The sequence below is a fragment of the Eucyclogobius newberryi genome, unplaced genomic scaffold (assembly GCF_026437365.1).
Source record: "Eucyclogobius newberryi isolate DKJ021-1_F unplaced genomic scaffold, fEucNew1.0.hap1 SCAF_4, whole genome shotgun sequence".
Classification (NCBI taxonomy): Eukaryota; Metazoa; Chordata; class Actinopteri; order Gobiiformes; family Gobiidae; genus Eucyclogobius; species Eucyclogobius newberryi.
Window position 1 is genome coordinate 17,438,543 of NW_027316056.1, and position 20,839 is coordinate 17,459,381.

The 20,839-nt window shown below is 44.2% G+C and overlaps 1 protein-coding gene and 1 non-coding gene across 18 annotated transcripts in view; both read right to left on the bottom strand.

The window, feature by feature from the left end:
- htt (huntingtin) overlaps positions 1 to 20,839 on the bottom strand; it is a 29,384-nt gene that overhangs the window by 1,979 nt on the left and 6,566 nt on the right. For 5 of the 17 annotated variants that reach the window (XM_072463400.1, XM_072463404.1, XM_072463415.1 and 2 more), the window contains 54 exons: positions 20,277 to 20,400; positions 20,069 to 20,184; positions 19,869 to 19,980; positions 19,054 to 19,191; positions 14,791 to 14,949; positions 14,623 to 14,720; positions 14,415 to 14,554; positions 14,282 to 14,345; positions 14,108 to 14,208; positions 13,442 to 13,588; positions 13,191 to 13,311; positions 12,953 to 13,098; positions 12,711 to 12,883; positions 12,416 to 12,633; positions 12,209 to 12,335; positions 12,006 to 12,130; positions 11,810 to 11,920; positions 11,654 to 11,731; positions 11,053 to 11,276; positions 10,897 to 10,975; positions 10,643 to 10,804; positions 10,521 to 10,576; positions 10,299 to 10,447; positions 10,090 to 10,226; positions 9,893 to 10,009; positions 9,691 to 9,813; positions 8,784 to 9,040; positions 8,561 to 8,703; positions 8,251 to 8,473; positions 7,998 to 8,139; positions 7,737 to 7,916; positions 7,474 to 7,650; positions 7,324 to 7,400; positions 7,080 to 7,215; positions 6,859 to 6,981; positions 6,581 to 6,788; positions 6,352 to 6,497; positions 6,089 to 6,266; positions 5,925 to 6,017; positions 5,639 to 5,823; positions 5,434 to 5,560; positions 5,244 to 5,347; positions 4,876 to 5,030; positions 4,662 to 4,801; positions 4,496 to 4,581; positions 4,295 to 4,425; positions 3,668 to 3,800; positions 3,406 to 3,561; positions 3,146 to 3,336; positions 2,923 to 3,037; positions 2,396 to 2,609; positions 843 to 1,062; positions 557 to 719; positions 60 to 220 (listed from right to left, as the gene is read on the bottom strand). In XM_072463400.1, coding sequence (XP_072319501.1) covers positions 60 to 220; positions 557 to 719; positions 843 to 1,062; positions 2,396 to 2,609; positions 2,923 to 3,037; positions 3,146 to 3,336; positions 3,406 to 3,561; positions 3,668 to 3,800; positions 4,295 to 4,425; positions 4,496 to 4,581; positions 4,662 to 4,801; positions 4,876 to 5,030; positions 5,244 to 5,347; positions 5,434 to 5,560; positions 5,639 to 5,823; positions 5,925 to 6,017; positions 6,089 to 6,266; positions 6,352 to 6,497; positions 6,581 to 6,788; positions 6,859 to 6,981; positions 7,080 to 7,215; positions 7,324 to 7,400; positions 7,474 to 7,650; positions 7,737 to 7,916; positions 7,998 to 8,139; positions 8,251 to 8,473; positions 8,561 to 8,703; positions 8,784 to 9,040; positions 9,691 to 9,813; positions 9,893 to 10,009; positions 10,090 to 10,226; positions 10,299 to 10,447; positions 10,521 to 10,576; positions 10,643 to 10,804; positions 10,897 to 10,975; positions 11,053 to 11,276; positions 11,654 to 11,731; positions 11,810 to 11,920; positions 12,006 to 12,130; positions 12,209 to 12,335; positions 12,416 to 12,633; positions 12,711 to 12,883; positions 12,953 to 13,098; positions 13,191 to 13,311; positions 13,442 to 13,588; positions 14,108 to 14,208; positions 14,282 to 14,345; positions 14,415 to 14,554; positions 14,623 to 14,720; positions 14,791 to 14,949; positions 19,054 to 19,191; positions 19,869 to 19,980; positions 20,069 to 20,184; positions 20,277 to 20,400 — 7,709 coding nt within the window. Of the gene's footprint in view, positions 1 to 59; positions 221 to 556; positions 720 to 842; positions 1,063 to 2,395; positions 2,610 to 2,922; positions 3,038 to 3,145; positions 3,337 to 3,405; positions 3,562 to 3,667; positions 3,801 to 4,294; positions 4,426 to 4,495; positions 4,582 to 4,661; positions 4,802 to 4,875; positions 5,031 to 5,243; positions 5,348 to 5,433; positions 5,561 to 5,638; positions 5,824 to 5,924; positions 6,018 to 6,088; positions 6,267 to 6,351; positions 6,498 to 6,580; positions 6,789 to 6,858; positions 6,982 to 7,067; positions 7,216 to 7,323; positions 7,401 to 7,473; positions 7,651 to 7,736; positions 7,917 to 7,997; positions 8,140 to 8,250; positions 8,474 to 8,560; positions 8,704 to 8,783; positions 9,041 to 9,690; positions 9,814 to 9,892; positions 10,010 to 10,089; positions 10,227 to 10,298; positions 10,448 to 10,520; positions 10,577 to 10,642; positions 10,805 to 10,896; positions 10,976 to 11,052; positions 11,277 to 11,653; positions 11,732 to 11,809; positions 11,921 to 12,005; positions 12,134 to 12,208; positions 12,336 to 12,415; positions 12,634 to 12,710; positions 13,099 to 13,190; positions 13,312 to 13,441; positions 13,589 to 14,107; positions 14,209 to 14,281; positions 14,346 to 14,414; positions 14,555 to 14,622; positions 14,721 to 14,790; positions 14,950 to 19,053; positions 19,192 to 19,868; positions 19,981 to 20,068; positions 20,185 to 20,276; positions 20,401 to 20,839 lie in introns of all 17 variants that reach the window. The other 12 variants (XM_072463407.1, XM_072463406.1, XM_072463402.1 and 9 more) reach the window with 7 other exon arrangements.
- LOC140378703 (small Cajal body-specific RNA 14) lies at positions 11,329 to 11,459 on the bottom strand. Its single transcript, XR_011930525.1, has one exon.

The following is a 20,839-nucleotide window of genomic DNA, read 5'->3' on the forward strand; positions in this document are numbered from 1 at the left end:
AGCATCTCAAAACAATTTCAAAACTATAAGTAGTGTGTTTCTTTGACGTGTAAGGATACAGAGCAGAGATCCACTGCGAGGTGGAGGCAGACACAAAGAAACAAGACAGGCTCCACATGGCCATAGCCACCGGCGTCCTCTGAGTGAAGTTGGACAAAGACAGAAGCACCCAGTCCCTCACCATCGAGGACTGTCCCGTAGCATGTAGTGTCTGGAAAACCTGTAGTGACAGCAGGGAAAATCAACAGTATTACGTGCATTTACATACTTCTGCTCTAAATCTGTACTTAAAATGTCTACTACATTAATTTGGACTATTATCAGACCATATTTTCAACCAAGTCAGCTTTAATTATTATTTTTTTGTCTATTGGTTTAATGGACAGGACAGTGTAGCGTGAAATAAGGGTGAGAGCAGGGAGGATTTAGGACATTTATGTGCTGCTGCTTATGTGGACAGCTCAAACACTACTTAAATCATCAACTCACCTAATCTACAAAATGGCATGAAGTGAATTACCCAGTGGAGGAAACTTCAAAATAATCCTTTACTGACCTTGTAGACCACAGTGGCCATGAATTGTGGGTAGGGCTGCTGATTGGACAGGAACTCGCCGATGACCTTGTTCATGACATCTTGCGGTGGAAAGAAGTCATCCAGAAACTGGGGCAAAATCCTAGACACCACTCGCGCCTCACTGGGTAAACCCTTCCGGATTCTGCAAACAGGAAACACAACCAGTGGATGCTTTGTGATAATTAGGGAACAAGCCTTGTTGCTAAAATATTCATGAAAACTTGATTTACAACCAATTGTGTTGATTGTTGTACGATGTTTGTACCTGTCAAAGAGGACCGAGACTCTCTCCATAGCCACAATGATAGACTCGCTGTCCGGGGCCTGCGGGTCAGTGTGGGCGGGGCGAGCGGCAGGACTGGCCTTCTCCTTCCCTGAGGAGAAACCAACATGACCCGCCGTGACGCCCACCGCCTTCACTACGGCAGAGCTAGAGTCAACCTGACCTCTATCCCCTGTCACCTCTGAACCCGACGCAAGCACCGCTGAGAGGACGACCAGTGGGACACACGTTAGACTTTGAACAAAAAGCTGCTCAAATTATAGGAACTTTGGTCAAAACACAATGTAGCAACTGGTTTTTCTGAAAGATTTTCTATAAAATGTTTTGTAGGAGTGCAAAGGCATTGCTTCCAATTACTAAGGATTGGGGGGAAATAACAAAATCTTCAAATTAGTTATTTTTTTAAATAAACCCACCTTTACCTTGAGGTTACAGGTCAAAACAAAAGGGCAACATGCTTTAGACACGATAGTTAGTAAGGGTCATTGCAGGGGTTAGAGGTTAGGTCTCAAATACTACGTCCAATACTGTCTGGTACAGGTAACATGCAGGATGCAAACACGCAGTGCAAATAATGTGTAACAAAAAATATGAACTACGTAAATCAAGCACTTGTACATCAAGTGTAAAATATATTCAAATAAAAATAGCCTTTTCTGAAAAGAGGACATGATAACTTCTTAAAAGTGTATTGCATTTTATACAGTAAAACGTTGCATATGTAGGAAATGGTGAACTTTGCTTAAGTAGCCACCAAAAGATGACATGTTCTCGTGACTAATTATGACGCTATTTGGTGAGATAGCACCTGTGGTAAATAGTTATCATAGTTTTACATCGGTCAAGTTGCAGTTTGTGTTCGACAAATAAAAATTGAAAATTACAGGAAGCAGTCCTGAGTTCTGCAACATCCATCTATGTCATCAAAAAGCACCATTCCATCAACAATGCAGAGAAAATTTGCACGGAACTTACACCTTTTTATGACACTTTAAACATTTAACTATTTAACATGTTGTCCGGTGTAATTATTTGTAAAATACTCAAAATTGTCTCATGTAAATTGATTTTGCCTCTTGTTTACAATCTGACTGCTAGGCAACAGTTGTGGCATTACCTTTACCTATGTCATATTTGTTGCTCATGTCGAACTAGGAATTAACATTATCAACGTCACCAAAATTGCCAAATCGGAGAAAAACAGACAAAATGTTTGGTAAAATCTCATTTGTTTCCTTTCTTTTACTGCAAAGCGTAGTCTGAAGTGTCATACGGACTTCAAGACTTGTTTTTGTTACTTGTTAAAGCCCTCTAAGTGTTAAGACATTCAGGCTTTCACAGGTCACTTGAGGGGACAACAACTGTTTCTGGGTTGGGTTTTCTAGCATAGAATGCACACGTCAGTGGTTAAGATTGCATGCATACTTCTGTAAGTAATCATAAAAGAATGTTTTAAACCAATAAATATGGTGTTAAGTAGTAAGCCATCTTTTGTCTGATGTGTGGTTAGTTTGTAAAGTTAGTGCCTTCCTTACCCGTGTACATGCAGGTGAGCATCAGGCCGAGCGCCGCCATGGCTCTGTGGGGTGACGTCATGTTCACTCTGTCCACACTGAGTTTGACCAGAGAGTCAGCATCCACTCGGGACAACTGCTCGGACAGCAGGAGGCGCTCAAGTCCACGCAGCACGCAATGGTAGATGACAGAAGGAGTACAGTCCTCACTGGCCGAGACCATAACACCGCAGAGCTGAAACGTGGATGGAATAAGCACATTATAATGTTGAATAGAAACAGTGGGCCGGTAAAATGAACATTGTAGTCAAGATTTTTCATTTGGTTTAGTATTTGGTTAAGCGACATCATAGATGTACAGACTATAATACAAAGATATAGACACCATAGACTAGTAATAGTAAATTCACATCATAATTTGCGACATTTAACTTACTTACATTATACACTAATAAATTACAAGGAAAACGCCCTCCTGACCCCCATCTATGACAGCATTACTATTTAGAAACTGAAAGCAACTACCAACAACATTCTTAATGATTTACCTGTATTATCCCTGCCATGAACTCTGCACCTACATCCAGAGGGTAGTTCTCCATCATGTAGAAGGCTACTGCACACATGACCAACACATGCTGCTGGTTGTGCAAGTGTACACAGCTGTAGGACAGAAATATACACCTTTAATCAGACTCAACTAAGGCAGGGTAGTTCTTATTATTATATAAAGAAGTGAGGTAAATATAATTATTCACACATTAAACTTACTGTGCAATAGCCCTGAGATTAGACAGCAGGTACTCGGAGACAGTGGGGATGAGCTGTTTGGCGGTGTCATCGAGCAGGTCACACTCCAGCACATACAAAACCCCATGAAGAGCCCCCATTCGACTGGGCAGATGAGTGCTACGAAGTGTCGCCTCCAACAAGCGGCACACTGGCTCTGCTATGACTTTATCCTGGAATTGTAGAGAGTACTTTAATCCATCTGTATAAAGTACTAGTTTAAGTTGGCTCACGGTGCTTACCATGCCCAACACTGCAGCAGCCTTGCAGATAGCAGGAACCAGGTATTGGTTGAGGATCTCGTCTTCTGGTGGGTGGAGCTTCTGTAGTTCCATTAGAGTTGAGGACATCATGTCAAACTGATTTCTCTCCGTGAAGAGATCAGACACTGCCAGCAGCTGCAATGAACACAAAATGCACACAAAATATCAAATAATAGGAATGGACTCGATTAAAACAAAATGGAGAAAACAACCAAATGATGGTGTGTAGTGGAGCACTCACCGATCGAACCACTTCACTGATAAGTATTGTAGGGATCCTCCTGTTGTTGGGTGAGCCTGGTATGAGCCACTGGCTATAAAGCTCAAGGAGAAACTGGGAACATGAATGGATGTCCACTCCAGCTCTATGCTTCCTAAAATTGCAATACAAAGTACATATTACTCATGGTGTGCCACTTATTTCAGCGTTTACCAGTAGTGGCTGTGACTTTTATGGATGGGCAAGCAAACTTGAGATGGATAACATTTGCAAAAGTAAAAAAAAAAAAAAAAAATACACTCAAAGGTCAGTCTCTAACCAAGCTCAGCCTTGTAAAGCGCAAACGCCCATCTTACTGAGCTAAACTACCTTACCTGTTTAAACTGCTAGGTGGATTCAAGACTCAAAGACTTGTCTTCAAAAGCTAGTTTTTAGGTCACTTGGTGCTTCCGTTGCTCTGCACATGCCACTAAAAGACTGACTTCGGCCAAGCTTCAGCAGCAAAAGTGAGGGGTAAACGGGCTCATTTGGATATATTTCGAAACAATTTAAATATAGTTGTGAGTGTGACACATGGTAACTTTTAATTTTACTGGTCAATCACTGCTTGCCTTGACTGCCCTGATTGCGTTCCCCTTTTTGTTTTACCTTGAGTTGATGGGAGACAGCGGGGGGGACGTGGGAGCTGGAGTGTCAGGCTCATCTTCTTCATCTTCTCCCCACTCCTCCTCTCTGAGTGGAGTGATGTTGTTGCCAAGCCAAACTGAATGGATTGATACCTGAAAAGGTAGGAGTTTAAAAAAAAAAAAATCCAACACAATGTGCATACAAATACATTTTACTTCTTACCTGTCCTAATTTGTAGTCCATGTTACCCAGCTCTCTCTCTGTGTTGATCTGCAGCAACAGTTTTTCATGGCTGATAAGTGTCCCCGCTACAAAACCAAGAAAGAGAAATGTATAATTACACTTATTTAAAAAGGGGGACAAACTTTGTGCATGTGCAGTTTGTTACCGGCTGAGGCTGCAGAGAGCGAGGGCACAGGGTCCCATGCGTGGTAGGGGTGGTGCGTGTGAACATTGTCTCTCTTTGACACTAGAGCTTGAATCTCCCTCTCCACTTCACCTCTGATCACGGCAAGCTTTCTCCCAAATCTTTGTTCAAAAAAGAAATTTAAAAGACTCAAGAGTGAGTTGTTGTAATGTAATGATTATTATTGAGTACTCACCGTGTCTCTAAGGCCTTGAGGCTCTTGTTCCGCGGCTGCTGTTCCAGACAGCTGACTGCAGGATTTCCAGCTGTGGGCAGGGTCATAGCACTCAGCACCAGGCTGGTGATGGCCTGAACAGCCAACACATTCAACTGGGTACGCTCCAAGTCCTCCTAAACAGGAAATGTATAAATATAAAGTAAATGAGAGAAGTTACCATTTCATCTATACACAATTATTGTCTATATTATTCTTATTATTCTATTTATATCAATGAAATTGCAGCCCAAAATCTCTTATGTCGGTTTGGTATTGGCTTTTACAGAAGAGTTGCCATGGCAAAGCTGTTCTTAAATGGGACATCTTTCTTAGAAAACACTTCACACCTCTTGTTGAGTCTCCTCCTCCTGGTCCATAGTGATGGGTTGTGTGACCAGCACCCCCAGCAAAGTGGCCCATGTCTCTTCAAACTGTGTCCTACTGCTCCAACCTAAAAATTGCATATTTATGAAATACACAATATTGCACTAAGACAGTTGTATAGACAGATAGATGGACTTTATTTGGTGTTTATACCCAGTGTGTTGATGCGGTACAGAAACTCTCTGAAGACATCCTTCTCCTGCAGGAAGTCCACTGGAATCTCTGGCATGCTTGTGCCAAACTCTCCTCCTGGCTGAGGGGACCAGCCCAGTTTCCAAACCTAAAACATAAAGGACATCACGATGCAGATGATGATTTTAATACATGATTATTCTGCATCTTCTCTTCTCTTACTGACCAGTGGAGGAACTCTAGTGTAGCTGTTAACCAGAGGCAGTCGAGACAGACTGATCACAATGTTGCGCAAAGTCGGAGTAAGAAAGATTGGCATTGCACTGTTTCTATGGTGACCCAAAGTAAGGACGCTTCGGAGACCCTCGACCAGCTCTCCCATTATCTCACATGATTGCCATTCACGCATGTCTGCAAACAAGAGCAGTGCATTATTCATTATTATTCATTGCAGGTCCTGGGCTAAATGCAAACCGGTGAATAAACACCACATTTCCTTAATTGACACTTACGGTTTGCATGAGGAGAATCTACTTCATCTCCTTCATCCTCCGCCTTGGGTTTTTTCTCAGAATATAGAAGCTGGTCGCCTGGTTTCACAGCCACTAAACACCAAAGCAACTCTTAAAAACACTAGCAATATAAAATGTGTTAAAGAGGACAACCACTATTTTACCTGCCACAATAATAAGGTGCAGACAGTGAATAAGAGAGCAGGTGTGTGTGTTGTACTCTAAAGTAGAAAGCTTGTTCCAAACACAGGGCTGTTGTAAAGCGAGACACAAACAGGCCAGAGCCCACTGGAGGTCCACACTGAGAGGCAGCTGGTTATGCAGCAGATGCCAAACGATCACCTGGAGAACAGGAGTACCAGTAGTAAAGTCACATTTAACAACAGGTGAACCCATTTTACACATCTGTAGAAAACGTAATGACTACCTCTGTAGCAGTGCATGTGAAAGCAGTGATGAGATGCTCCTTATCAGCAGAAATGTGCAGCGAGGAGGGCAGCTGACTGACATTCAACAAGTATTGAGAAAGAGCTCTACATAGCGACAAAACCTTTGGGAAAAAGCCAGGCTCATCTGGGGAAACAAATCCACGTCCTAAGATAATGCTTTAGATAGAAAAGACATTTAATTTACCAAACCATTAACATGTTCCTTACCATAGACAGTGGCAAGCGTTTCCCAGTAGGGTTGTGGCTGAGAGGGAGGCAGAAAAGACTGGTGTGGAGCAGGAAGTGACTTCGTGACCTCGACAAGCTGATCAATGGTGACTTGCAAAGCAGTCTCTAACAGAAGTGACCCTTGACCTCGCGTTAACCGGTGAATTCCCAAACTTATACTTGGGCACAACAAACTCAGATTAAACTCCTACAAGAAAGATATCAAGCATTGTTACTTAACCCTTTATTAAGCATTTTAAACAATGTTAATCTGTTACCTTGCAGCTCATTACGCTGAGGAGATCAGGTGCAGGTAGTTTGGTGAGAAGTTCTGTTGTTTCCAACAATGATACATCTCCACAGAGACAGCACTGTGACTTCACCAGAGCCACATACCATTCCTAATAAAGCAAAGAGCTTTTATATATTTGCATAAAATTTCAAAAAGCCTTATAAAAAGAGCCTTAACAGCATGCATGCAATTGACCTTTAAGCCTACCTTGTCTGCTGTGACTAATTCTGGTGAAGGGGGAGGATCCCCATCTAAGGGATGTGATGTCACAGGAGGGACTGGGCTGTTGCCATCGGTAACAGTGGCTCGAAATCTGTCCAGCAGAGAGTAGAACCTCTGATGCCTGGAATGGAAAGTGGGGACTTGGTCAAATCTTCTGCCACGCAAAGATACTACGACAAGCAAACGGAAACCACAGTATCCGAGTGATGGCAAACATCAGTGTGTTTACCTCTGAGCAAGCCCCTTGCTTTGAAGATACTCCTGAATCCTGGTGAGTTCTTCCACAGGGAGCTGAGCTATACTGTTCTGCAGCGTCAAAAAGATGATGAATTAAATACAAGTTTAAAACTCAAGCATTGCACTAGTGTCAGTTGCGTACTTGTAGTGTTTCTGCGAGCAGCATCTCGACCCGGCGACAGGCAAGAGTGTCCACCATGCGAGCGAGCACACGAAAGGGAGTACAGAGCAGCTTGTCCACATACAGCATCAGCAGCGAGCCGGACTGACTCAAGTGAATCCCTTCCAAACACTGCAGAGTTTTCTTCAACATGGTGGGCTAAAACAAATTACCCAGAGTAAGAATTAAAATGATAATTGTCTAAAATAGATTTTAAAAACTAAATTCCCTATTGGAATTCTTACAGCGGAGAGATTGTCGCAGCGTGACTGGATAGCCTGGATGAAGAGGCCACTGGCCGCAGAGTTACGATGAACAGCACTGATAAAATCTTGCACTGGAGGCTCATGGGACAGGCTGATCAGGTCTCGCACATGATTAACAATCAGCCAGGTGAGATGCTCCGAATCATGGAGGTTTTGACACTGAAAGAAGAAGAATGAAACAAAAAAATATAAGCATGCTAAAAGAACTACATAGCAAAATCAAAATCAAAATATTCTCACCACATAGTCACAGAACAAGATGAGGGCTCCCCTTCGGACTATTTCTCTGTTGACCATAGCTAAGCGTGATTCAGGCTTGTCCTCTTCACCCTCCCTTGAGCCACGAGGACTTCGCAGCTTTGTGCAGGACAGACTCTGTCTCCTATGAGAAGGAAAACAAATTATGATGAATTAAATATCCAAGTTGTAGGTCAATATTGATGTGAGCATTATACTAAACGCCACTGTCATTCATCATTGGGTTTTTTCTCACTTGGGGGTCTGGTGCACCTCTGACCACCATGTACAGTTTGTGTAGTCGATGATGAGCAGAACCTGGCACCACAGCAGCACGAGGGAGGGGTGGGTCGTGATAAGGCTCTGGACCCTGCTGTTCAGTCCCTCAAGCTGGTAGAACTCACAGCCATCAGACTGTGAACCTCCACTTTCACCCTTCAAGAGGCGGCTGGCTGCGGCTGTGATCCTCCGAAACATCCCTTGAATTATAATGTAAAGATCAATCATCACACATGAAAGACTAAAAGTGTAAAAAAGTAAAAGTGTCAGTATCAATGTAGACATACCGCTTTTAAATATGTGTATAAGGCACATTAGAAGTGTGCCGAGCTGCTGGCAGTAAAAGGTGTGCTGCTGCTCAGTAATGTCCACTTTGATCTGACGAGTGGAAACGTCATCGAGTAACACTCCAACCAACTGCAACAGGAACCTGTACAAACAATTCAATGGTGATGTCAACATTTTGAAATCATAATCATTAGATAATTTCTTTTTAAAGCTTTTATTCACCTGGCAAATGTTTCTTCTGGGAGTGTTTTTTGTGTGTCATCATCAGGTTCCTGGACGGCGGGCGTTTCAGATGGTGGCTCATTTGGGGAGAAGCTTTGCTGATGCAGTCGAGTGATGGTTTGGCATGAGAGGAGATCAGGGGAGAAAGAGAGCTCATGGACCCGGGACAGTACGATGTCTTCTGTGGACTGAGACACTAGCACCCTGAGGACGGCCAGGATGCCAGACACCCACAACTGGACAGTGGTTACCGATGTCTGCAGAAACACAAGGCGTAATATTATAAGGGTCATTTCATATCATGATGTTTAATTTGGCAGATGTATTGATTGTCTAAATAGTGTTTTTTTATACTGAGGAGGATTAAAAAAGTTGATTCATAAACAATTTTGTAGAAGTGTTTTGATTGCAAGTAGATTTGCAAATATTGTGTTAACCATTTCTACCCTAAAGAGACATATATAGACATTTTGTCATTTGTAGTAAACAAAAAATTACAACCTCTGCAATTTGGTACTACTGGTAATCAAATTGTGATTCAGATTTAATTGTAATATATTGTGCAGCCCTATTGCAGGTAGTGTTTTAACAAAGAACGGTTGTTATAAAAAGGCATTTGTTTCTTTCTAAAACTAATTATATATTGTGAACGAAATTGTCCCAGTATTGAATAACTGAGTTTGAGTTTATGAGCAGCTTGTCCAGGGACAACAGGAGGAAATTAGCACTTATGCTACAACCTGGTGCAATGAATCTCTCCAGATAAAGTTAGTCATTCTAATTAGACAAAGACGGTGCCTAGTAAACATTAAGTAAACTAAAGATTACCGATATGTGCCATGTATTGTGGCCCATGAGTAATTGTATAATAAGTGTTTTAAATTTACTTTCCGAAAACAATTCTTACCATAGTAACCGGAGTAGTAAACATACTCTTCAGCAGCATGTCCACAGGCCTCAGAGAGGAGGGAGCAACGGACTCAAAAAGAGTATTCAGAACACCAAGTGCCTCGGGAGAGTCCAAATGCATCTGTTCAATCAGAAAAGAACCGTCTTGGTAACGCAAATACACTAGGTCAAGTACGAACATTCATTATTAATGACACCACCTGCTGCTTTGCAATCATCGGAAGAATGACATCTGCTATCTGCCGCGACAGTCTTTTCCACTTGTCCTCGTTTTCCTTGTGACATTGTTGCAGCACAAGGATAAACATCTCCAACACCTACAATGTAAATAAGGACTCATAAGAAGACTAAATAATGTAAAGCAAAAAAATACTACAATGCATTGCAGATATTAAACCTGATGGTATTGAATGAGCCTCAGCAACATCGACACAACCACTTCTTTCTGAATATCAAGTTCTTTTCCTGCATCCGCTTTGTTGGAGCCCCTCAAAACAAAAAGATCATGGACGATAGGTTGCAATGCAGGGATAGCTGTAAAGAAAAAGTAAAGTAAGTACATTTTACAAAATTTTGTTTGTCTTTATTTTGTGAAATAGACTTTACCGTGGGTCACAGCTTTTCTGCCACTGGCCATAATCCCATCACACAACTGGATTATTTTAGGGATGCTGATTATCTGCTTGGAGTGATACCGCTCATACGACAGCAGTACAAGAAAGAAGAATATATTTGGAATGATGGCCTCTGAATCTCTACAAGGACAAAAACAAGAGTGGATGAGTGGAAATTGGTGCCAATGTTGTATTCTAAGAGAGAACAATTTACCTAAACTGTCCAACTTCAATGTACTCAAACTGCTTGAGAACAAACCCAATAAACACCTGGAACAAACGAAAGAGAAATCAATGGAAATGAACAAAGGTCTAACAATAAGTTTTTTGTCTTACTTGATCTGAATCCAGGAGGCAGTAGTTGACCCGGAGTTGCACCAGTTGGGCGAGCAGGTCCAGCACCTGTCTCTGCAGTGAGACAGAAGTGCTTGTGGTGTACTGCTTCAAAGCTTTTATCACCAGTGGCTCAAACAGTCTAATGTGATTGTGAATTGCACTCTGGAAGAAAAGGATAATAGTGTGTTAGTTAGATAGATATAGATGAAAAGTGTATTTTTTATTTCATTTTGTGACCAAACTGGTTAAGTCACCTTGTCTCCTCTGTGGCGCGTTGCATTAGCGATGTTGGACCTCAGCTGATTTGATGCTTTTTGCATGACATCAAACCATCTGGCAAAACAAGGTATTTAAATTTCAGTCCGTGTCAACTTATGTATTCAATCCATTGGAAGTGTGTAGATACCTACCCGGATGTGTCCTGATCGGTCTCAGCCTGCACCATGTTGCGCAGGCTTGCATCAGCCAGTGCCTGGGTGAAGTGTGTATATGGGGCCATGAAGCAGTAATGGTAGAGACCAGGTCGAAGGCTAGAGGAACCCAAGCGAAGGGCTTTCCCTTGAGACCGACTTGGTCCACTATGGACTCCCTCATACTGAGAGGCCAGGTTGGTGCCAAAAAGAGTTTTCAGCAACTAAAAAGAACATGCACCTTTTACAAACTCATGAAAAAGCATTACAATGAAAGCTGTATGGAACCATCGCACAGGGAAACCAATGTCTTTACAGTCCCTGTCGGCAGGAGCCAACCTCACTCTGTGTGGAGTCAAGACAGCTACAGCACACTGCTCAGTGCTGAAACCACAAGGGACTACCACACGAATTTAGAACAAATTCACAGTACAGGTATTCATACAGAATGTGTTTTCAGTATTATTGTTGCGCTGTAAATAATGCACTGTGCCCCCCATCCCCTCTTTTTTTTTAAGGAAAGATGGAATTTAACTTACAAAACTTTACTTTCCAACCTCTTAAATAAAAGGAAATTAAATGAAAGAAAGAAACTACTAACCTGCTGTACGCAAACAGTCGACATGGTGGGCTCTCTGGAGAAACAGGATTTCAGGTAGCCCAAAATTTCCTCTACACACTGTATAAAACCACAGAAAGCACATTAACCACAGGCAAAGCTGAGTAACATTTAGATTCTGCCATTTTAATTGATTACCTTGCCGATATCATGCAGAGTAGCCAGTTCTAACAGCTGTGACAAAACATCCAACGTAGAGCGTAGGAAACAGCCAAACTTCTCCTGGTTACTGTGCAGATCCAGGGTCACCTAAACACAGTCCCATACAAGACATTAGTACTAAGCAGGTAGTTTCGTGGCGACAACATTTTATATTTTAAAATGACTATCTAACCTTGTAGTTTGTGTATGTGGCTTTCAGGACATCATACAGCTTGAGGTAGGTTGGCAGGTGGTAGAAGTTACCAAGAGTTGTGGATTTACTAATTGCTGTTGATCCAGTGTTGTCTGCAGGTCGCCCTACTCATTTTTAACAACACACATTTTTACTCCACATTCAAGTTTATTTGGTCCAATATTGTGTGGGTTGCAGTTTACCTGTGCTGGCTTCAGTACTTTTCTTTGGGCTCATGGGCACTGCACTGGAATCAGACACATCTTTCTCTTTACCCTTCCTGCGAATGGGACTTAATGATGGGGTGTTGGTTAAGGATGGGAGGGTGGCCTGGTAAGACATGTTTGCATTAAATAATAAAATTATTTTATGTAATGAAATTAGAAAGACTTCAGAACATCATGAACTACCTTTACTGCGGGCCCAGGTGGTGTGTCGTCCAACACGTGTGCGCAGATGTTGAGCAGTTTCAGTAAATGAGAGAAAAGTTGCTCCACCATCACCACAAGGGGGCGCTCTGAAAGTGCAGCCCAGGGTTCTTCTATCTTATTGGAGCCAGTACTGGTGCTGGAATTACCTCCTTCATCTTCACCAGACCAGGGGTTACGCATGCATTTAGGAGACACAGCTAAACATGGAAGAGAGTTATTTATTCATAAGTCATTGTCGAAATATATATTTTATCAAAGTGCTTCCGTTACCCACCAGCAAGCAAATTGCCAGCAAGCAAAAGTGCATCTTGGTGTGCAGAAAGATCCAAAGGAAACCAGGCAGAGGAGAGCAATGAGAGAACCATGTTGGCCACTCCCATGACCAAAGTTTTCTTCTCAGTGTCTGCTGCAGATGATGACGTAGGCATATTGCTGGAGTGTGACAAACTGCAATAACATTTCATTTTAATTACGACAACAAGAAAATATTTATATTGAGGGAGATTTAGGGCTAACCTATGGGCCCGGCCCCTGGTGCGGTTCAGACTGGCCCGAGAAGAAAGACTGGATCCAGCGCTGACATAGCCACAGTGCCAGCCTGTGCTCCAGTTACATACGGGATAATTTGAAGCCATGAGACATAAAGCCTCACAACAGCCAAACTACAAAGGAAACCAGAATGTGTTTGTACATTGTGGGAAAAATGTCAAATGAAAATGTGTCAAAACATTGTGGGAACTGAACAAAATCCTACCGTAAGGGCTCTAGAGGTAGAAGTGGTAAAAGCATGCGACACTGCGGTGATGACTCTTGACAAGTTGTTCTCCAGTGTGACGTCAGGAACTGCATTAGACAGATTGAAGCCCCTGTATGTTCTAACAGAATAAAAGACCGTTTCATAAGACCTACTTTAGAGCATTTATCCCTTTATTCGTGTGTCGTAAACAGCAGCAACTGAATTATAAACAGGACTAAATATACACAGCTGTTTGTTTATGTGGTTACCTTGTGATTGTGCTGACTGTAAGTTGGGAAGGGGGCTGTGTTTCGTGCATTAGTAACTGTAGATACACTGAACTCTGGTCTCGTGCTACAGCAACAACAGGATCAGCCTGACCCTGGTCACAGTCATGAAATAAACGAGCGACGATCCTAAAAACAAACAAAGTGTCAATACAATGAACATTAAGGGTGTTTTCACACGTTACACAGCCCCTGGAGCTTTCCAGTGCACACTAGGTTTAGTTCACACGTACAGCTACTCGTTCACCCCAAAAGGCGCACCATGAGTCACAAGAGAGGAGTTGGCTGACACAAGAATTTCCATGACAACTGGCTTCAAACTATGCAGTGCCCAGTCCTACAAATATACGTGATCCAAGTGATCCATCACTTTTTTGATCCACGTCCTAGCACTTTTGCTCTCACTGCGGTTAAGATAAGCTCAGCCCGAGGTCAACCACCTTCACACCACTTTCGGCCTGCTTCCGAGTGCGAGAGGAGCGGGCGGCTCAAAGACCGCTTAAACATGTGGTCTCATTAAATGTGGGCCAGACTGCAGTTGTCCTGTTCACACTGTTCCAAACACACCGCTCCTGGAGCTCTTTGACGTCAAACTAACATGTGGCAGTGTGAAAACGACCTATGAAAAGAAGTAATAATTGAAAGTACCTGCAAATGATTGAAGCTGCCACATGGCGCACTCGTGGGTCATCATCTCCCAAAAGACAGATGACCACATCATGCAGGACCCTCTCCTGCAATGCCAATGTCTGCAATGAAGAGTAGTAAGGTTTTGTATGACAATAGTAACTCATGTATATCAACAGTAAGATGTAAAATTACCCCAGTGTAGTGATGATCTCCTTTATGCAAAGCTTCAGTTTTCCTCTCGAGGAAGTTAATTATTCTAATAAACAAAAAGAAATGTAAGCTTCATTGCACAGTTGTTACATAATCTATATTTCATCAGATTTACCTGAAATCTATATCAGCCATGGTCTCCAATAGCTCAGTTCGAACAAGCCAATAAGAAGAGTCCCTGAGAGCGAGCAGGTCGATCAGCAGCTGCAGTCCGAGCTCACTCAGGGTGCTCTTACACAGGGTCATTACACAGTGCTACAACAAACACACAGTTCACATACACAAGAGCAAACCACACAACATCAGCACATACAAATACTTACTCGCACTGCAGAACAAGCCATCTTACAGGTGACAGATGATTCATCCTTTAAAGTTTTTTGGATCAAAGGCACCAAGTCCACCAGGGACACAGGGTTACCTAAGGGAACGCAAAATGTAAGTCTTGTGGGGGGGGGGCCAATGTTCTAATATTAAAACTGGACACAAACCTGTTACACTTTGTACACTGGCCAGCCAGCTGTGTATGTTGTAGCGAGTTTTGGTGAGGGCTGCATGAATAATAGCTCCACACAGGATGGCAGTGGCCCCTCGGATCTGAGGGTCCCCATGCTCGATGAGGCATAGCACATCACTGACGTACTGTTGCTCTGTTAGGTCAGAAGTAAATTATAGTTATGAATTTGCTTTGTTTTATACGTCTCAAACCCCCAATGGCAGGTTAGGCACCTCTCTTTAGCCAGTATTTAAGGAAACAATGATTTTGTAATAAGATAAGATAAGATAAGATATTCCTTTATTGTCCCACATGGGGAAATTTCATTGGTGCAACGCAGGTAGATACAGAGGTAGATACAGAGGTAGATACAGAAGAACAGATCACTTATAGGAAGTCTGAAAAACACTTTCAGTAGAAGATCTCCTATAAATAAATAAAAACTCCCATAGACAAATAAATAAATAAATAAATACATAAATACCATTGCATGTGATCACGACAGTAATTGCACATGAATATGTGTCACGACAGCACATAGATTGCACATGAATTTCACAGTAATTGCACATGAATTCCAACAGCAATTGCACATATGACAGAATTGCACATGGTTAGGCCAGTATTGCGAGTGTTCAGTACTAACAGTTTTTGTTATAAAGTCTGACAGCAGCAGGAAGGAAAGACCTACGAAACCTCTCCTTCACACAGCGAGGGTGGATCAGTATGCTCACTGAAGCTGCTCTCCAGAGCGGAGAGAGTGTCCTGCAGGGGGTGACACTCATGGTCCAGCATAGATGTGAATCTAGCCAGGACCCTCCTGTCCCCCACCTCCTGCACCGAGTCCAGAGCACAGCCCAGGACGGAGCTGAACTTCTTGATGACTCTGTCCAGCCTCTTCCTCTCCCTCTCTGTGATGCTGCTGCTCCAGCAGGCCACACCGTACAGGAGGGCCGATGCCACCACAGAGTCGTAGAAGGTCCCCAGGAGTGGCCCTGTCACTCCAAAAGACCTGAGTCTCCTCAGGAGGTAGAGCCGACTCTGGCTCTTCCTGTACAGTGCGTCTGTGTTATGAGTCCAGTCCAGTTTGTGGTTCAGATGAACACCCAGGTATGAGTCCACTCTCCCAATGTCCCGTCCCTGGATGTTCACTGGTGAGGGGGCAGTGGGGTGGCGTCTGCGGAAATCCACCACCATCTCCTTGGTCTTCCCCGCGTTGATGAGGAGGTGGTTCCGCTGACACCAGTCCACAAAGTCCTGCGCCAGTCCTCTGTACTCCGCGTCATCGTCGTCCGTGATGAGTCCGATGATGGCAGAGTTATCAGAGATCTTCTGCAGGACACAGCTGCCCGTGTCATGTCTGAAATCTGCAGTGTAAAGGGTGAAGAGAAAGGGCGCGAGGACAGTGCCCTGGGGCGCCCCCACACTGCAGGTCCGAGTGTCAGACACACAGTTCCGGGCTCTCAAAAACTGGGGTCGGTCTGTGAGGTAGTCCAGGATCCACTCTGCCAGGTCATACTCCACACCAGCTGTCTCCAGCTTGTCCCTCAGGAGCAGCGGCTGGATGGTGTTGAAGGCGCTGGAGAGATCGAAGAACAGGATCCTCACAGAGCTGCCAGGCTTTTCCAGGTGAGAGAGAGAGCGGTGCAGCAGGGAGATGACGGCGTCCTCCACTCCGATGCCAGACCGATATGCAAACTGCAGCGGGTCCATGGCTGAGCTCACGGTGGAGCGGAGGTGGTCCAGGACCAGCCGCTCCAGTGTCTTCATCAGGTGGGACGTGAGAGCCACTGGCCTGAAGCTGTTGAGGTCTTTGGGGCGCGGTGTCTTAGGCACAGGTACCAGACAGGAGGTCTTCCAGACCTGTGGTACCACCCTCAGCTTCAGGCTCATGTTGAAGACATGCTCCATCACTCCACACAGTTCATCTGCGCAGGACTTAAGGAGCCTGGGGCTGATGCCATCAGGTCCTGCTGCCTTCCTCACTTTAATCCTCTTCAGCTCACTCCTCACCTGTGCTGCTGTGACAGTCAGTGGTTGGCAGGGGGACCGTGTGCTGGGGGGATGGGTGAGTCCAGGCGAAGTGGGGAGCTGATGGTCCGGGGCAGATAAGCGAAGAGGAACAGATGCAGGGCATTGTCCAGCTGTGGAAGAGGGAGCATGCAGCTGTGCAGGGGGAGGGGCGGGTGACCGATCAAACCTCAAGAAGTGAGCATTTAAATCATTCACCCACTGTAGATCCCCCTCTGTCTGGGCAGGGGGGATTTTGAAGCCCGAGATGGTTTTCAGGCTCCTCCACACTCCCTGAATGTTCTTTTGCTGCAGCTGCTCCTCCATCCTCCTCCTGTAGCCGGCCTCAGCCTGCCTGATCTTCCTCCTCAGCTCCTTCTGCACAGTCCTCAGCTCCTCCTTGTTCCCTGACCTGAAGGCTCTCTTCTTCTCCTTCAGCAGAGCCTTCAGTTCACGGTTAATCCATGGCTTGTTGTTTGGAAAACACCGCACCGTCCGGGAGGGAACAATGTTCTCAAAACAGAAGTTGATGTAGTCCGTGATGCACTCTGTGATGGTGTTGATGTCCTCCCCATGTGGGTCATAAAGCTCAGTCCAGACAGTGGTGCTGAAGCAGTCCATCAGAGCCTCCTCGCTCTCAGCAGACCACATCCTCACCTCACGGGACACCACAGGCTGCCTGCGCACGATGGGTTCATACACAGGCCTCAGATGTACAAGGTTGTGGTCCGAGCTGCCCAGGGGAGGGAGGGGGGAAGAAGAATAAGCCTCCTTGGTGTTGGCAAAAAACAAGTCCAATGTTCTATTCTCTCTGGTGGGGCAGGTAACATACTGGGTGTATGTTGGTAGAACAGAAGAGGGAGAAGCGTGGTTAAAGTCACCAGAGACAAGGAAGAGAGCCTGTGGGTGCTGTGTTTGCAGCCTACAAGTGCAGGAGAGCAGTGCTTCACAAGCATTTTCAGCATTGGCAGACGGGGCCACATAGACTGCGATCAAAATCACATGTGAGAACTCCCGGGGCAGATAATATGGCCTCATGCCAATAGCCAATAGTTCAATATCCTTGTTACACAGCTGCTCCCTCACTGTGCAGTGTTCGGGTTTGGACCAGCTCGTGTTCACATACACCGCCAGACCTCCACCTCTTTTCTTCCCGGATTCTCTCGTTCTGTCCGCCCGCAGCAGATGAAAATTGTCCAAACCTACAATAGAGTCTGGCATTTCTGCTGTTAACCAGGTCTCTGTGAAAATCAAGATGCTGCTGTCCCTATACATCCTCTGGGACCGCATGAGGCTCGCTATTCCGGTCATTTTATTTTGAAGGGACCTCACGTTACCTATGACTACGGCGGGAACCGACTTCCTGTTTGCCCCTCTCTTCTCTCGGAGTTTACGTCCAGCCCGTCTGCCTCGTTGCGTTTTCCTTAGGATGTCCGCCGGGATAACGTGACGATCTCCGGGTAAGACGACTGTTCTCCGCAGTTTCATGAGTTCCTCCTTTGTGTAAACGCGGTACGGCGCCGGCCGGGGGGCGGGGCCGGAGCCGGGGGCGGGGCCGGAGCCGGGGGACTCAGAGCCAAGGCACATCGCAACGACACGACGAAAACACTCAATCCAGCCGAATAAAGTCAAAACAAGTTAATTTAAAGCGATTCCAGTGCGTGTCCCGATCGTTCGTGAAGTTCCTCTTTCATATAAACGTGTATATAAACGTGTACCGACGACACACCGTACTTTAGCGCGGCCGGAGGGCGCGGGGGGGGGGGGGGGGGGGGGGCTGGTGGGCTCGCTCGGAGCTAGCTCACGTCACAACAACACAACGAACGCAACGAAAAATCCAGCCGAAAAAAGTCAAAAACAGTTGAATTAAAAAAAATATTCCAGCGCGTGTCCCTATCGTACAGTAAAATAGAAAAAATATACTAACTATATTTACAAAATATAGGAGATAAAGCACAATAAGTGTGAGAAAGAAGAGAGAGCGTTGACACCGAGCTGCCAGCTGTACCAGCGCCTTATGACATAATGGCATAATTGGCATAATGGGTTTGGCATAACTTACTCAACATGGCAGTTCATTATCATTATCATTATTTAGATATGGGTTTGGAATAACTTAATTAACATGGCAGCCGATACCAAGTCTCAAGTTTTCCAGTAAAACATTTCTTTTGTTTCATATTCAACAATGTTTGTTGAGTAGGCTGTAATTTTTACACCATTGTAACTGTTAATACTGTGCTTTTACCTTCTACTGAGATGCCGTCCAGCGGTTCCAAGTAGAGGGAGTTGAAGAAGGCGGCAGGATGCAGAGCAGCAGCCGCCCCCACACAGCTGATGGCAAGGGCCTTCACACTCACTCGCACCTCTTTGTCAGGTATAAGGCCTGTGAAGATGATACAGTGACTATAACACTTTTTATCAAGTGAAATGAAGAAACTCGTACAGCAGTGGCGTGCGGTCAGGGCAATCAGTGATTGACTAACGTCTAAAATTACCGCGCATCACAACTACATTTAATGTGTTCCGAAATATATCCAATTAAAGCCGTTTTCCCCTCACTTCTGCTGCTGACGCTTGTCCGACACGACACTATTTTACACAACACTATTTTATGAAGTAACAACAGCGACCAAGGAATAACAGGACATAGTATGAAGAGTGAGTGAATTTGTGGCTGTTTTGGACCAATTCCACTTCAAGGAAATGCAGGACATTTCCTTCAGGAAAGATGTGGTTTGATTTGTATCTGAGTGATGGGCGAGTTTACGGCTGTTTTTAAGGTTATGTTTGTGGCAAATTAGGCATGATTATGTGTGCATGTTATTGTGAGTATCTCGTCATAAATGTTGTTTTGTGCAGTTACTTGTAGTACTAAAGCCGTTATATGTCATATATGTTAAATCAATAATTGGGGTTAATTGATGAGATAGGTCGGCTAATTTTGTGAGTGAAAACACAACTTGACTTTCTGCACACGCCACACGCCATTGTACAGACATAAATCCATCAGCTGTTTGTATTATTAAAACCTTTTAGCAAATTAATGAATGCCAACATTACCTTTCTTTTGACCATTTAACAAGAAGGAAGCCGCAAGAAGTCTCACACAGTGAACTAAAGGTTCCTTCTCTTGGTCTGTATAATGTCCGATTGGACCCTTTATCCGTGATGGCTAGGAATATTAGATTAAAGAAGACATCACATTATTTTGAAATCTTGATTTTATTTTGAAAATGTTCATGAATACAAGTAGTCTTTACCTTGTTGTCAGGCTCGGGTTCAGTTGGTTCTTCTTTTGGTAAGAAACGGTCCACGCTACTGTCCGAACCCTGGCGGTTGTGACCACGACCTTCAAATAGGTGAGGCTTACTCAGAGCTGCACACAGAGCACATTACCCACCGTTTAGATCACCCAGGCATGTCAATATTTTACTATTCACCTGTTACCGTTGTCTACCAGAAACGTACCCAGTGCTGAGCCCAGAAATGGCTCCTGTTGCTGCTCTTCCTGGGTGGAGGCTCCTTCTTCCTCTTCGTCCTGTAGTGTTCCTATCTGCATCCCAGAGTACTGGCTCTCACTGCCATCCAACACCTTATGCACACACAAGCAAAATAAAGGGTTCTTATACCAGTCTTTCAGGACCATATCCAAACCTTGTGCATACTTATTGAAGTGATATTTTCCAACTTTGGAACCAAACATGGCACACACAACAACAGGACAACAGATTTTTTTTTTAACTCAAGTGCGTCATGCTTGGGTTTGAACGACGAAAACAAGCCAACAGTTTTGGCTTGAAAAAACAGAACACCAAAAGAGTAAAACCAGAAGATGATCAAGCTTTTGATGACTGAAATTTGTCAACTTGCTCTGCCTGGTTTCAACTGGAACAAAAACCTGTCACAGCCTCCTGAAAGTTAAATGAACGTACTGTATCCATGCTTTTAGGTTTTCACAGAAAACTTGTCAAAGCATTTCCAAATAAGATATTAAAAACATGTTGCTTTAACATGGAGGCAATCTCTAGAAC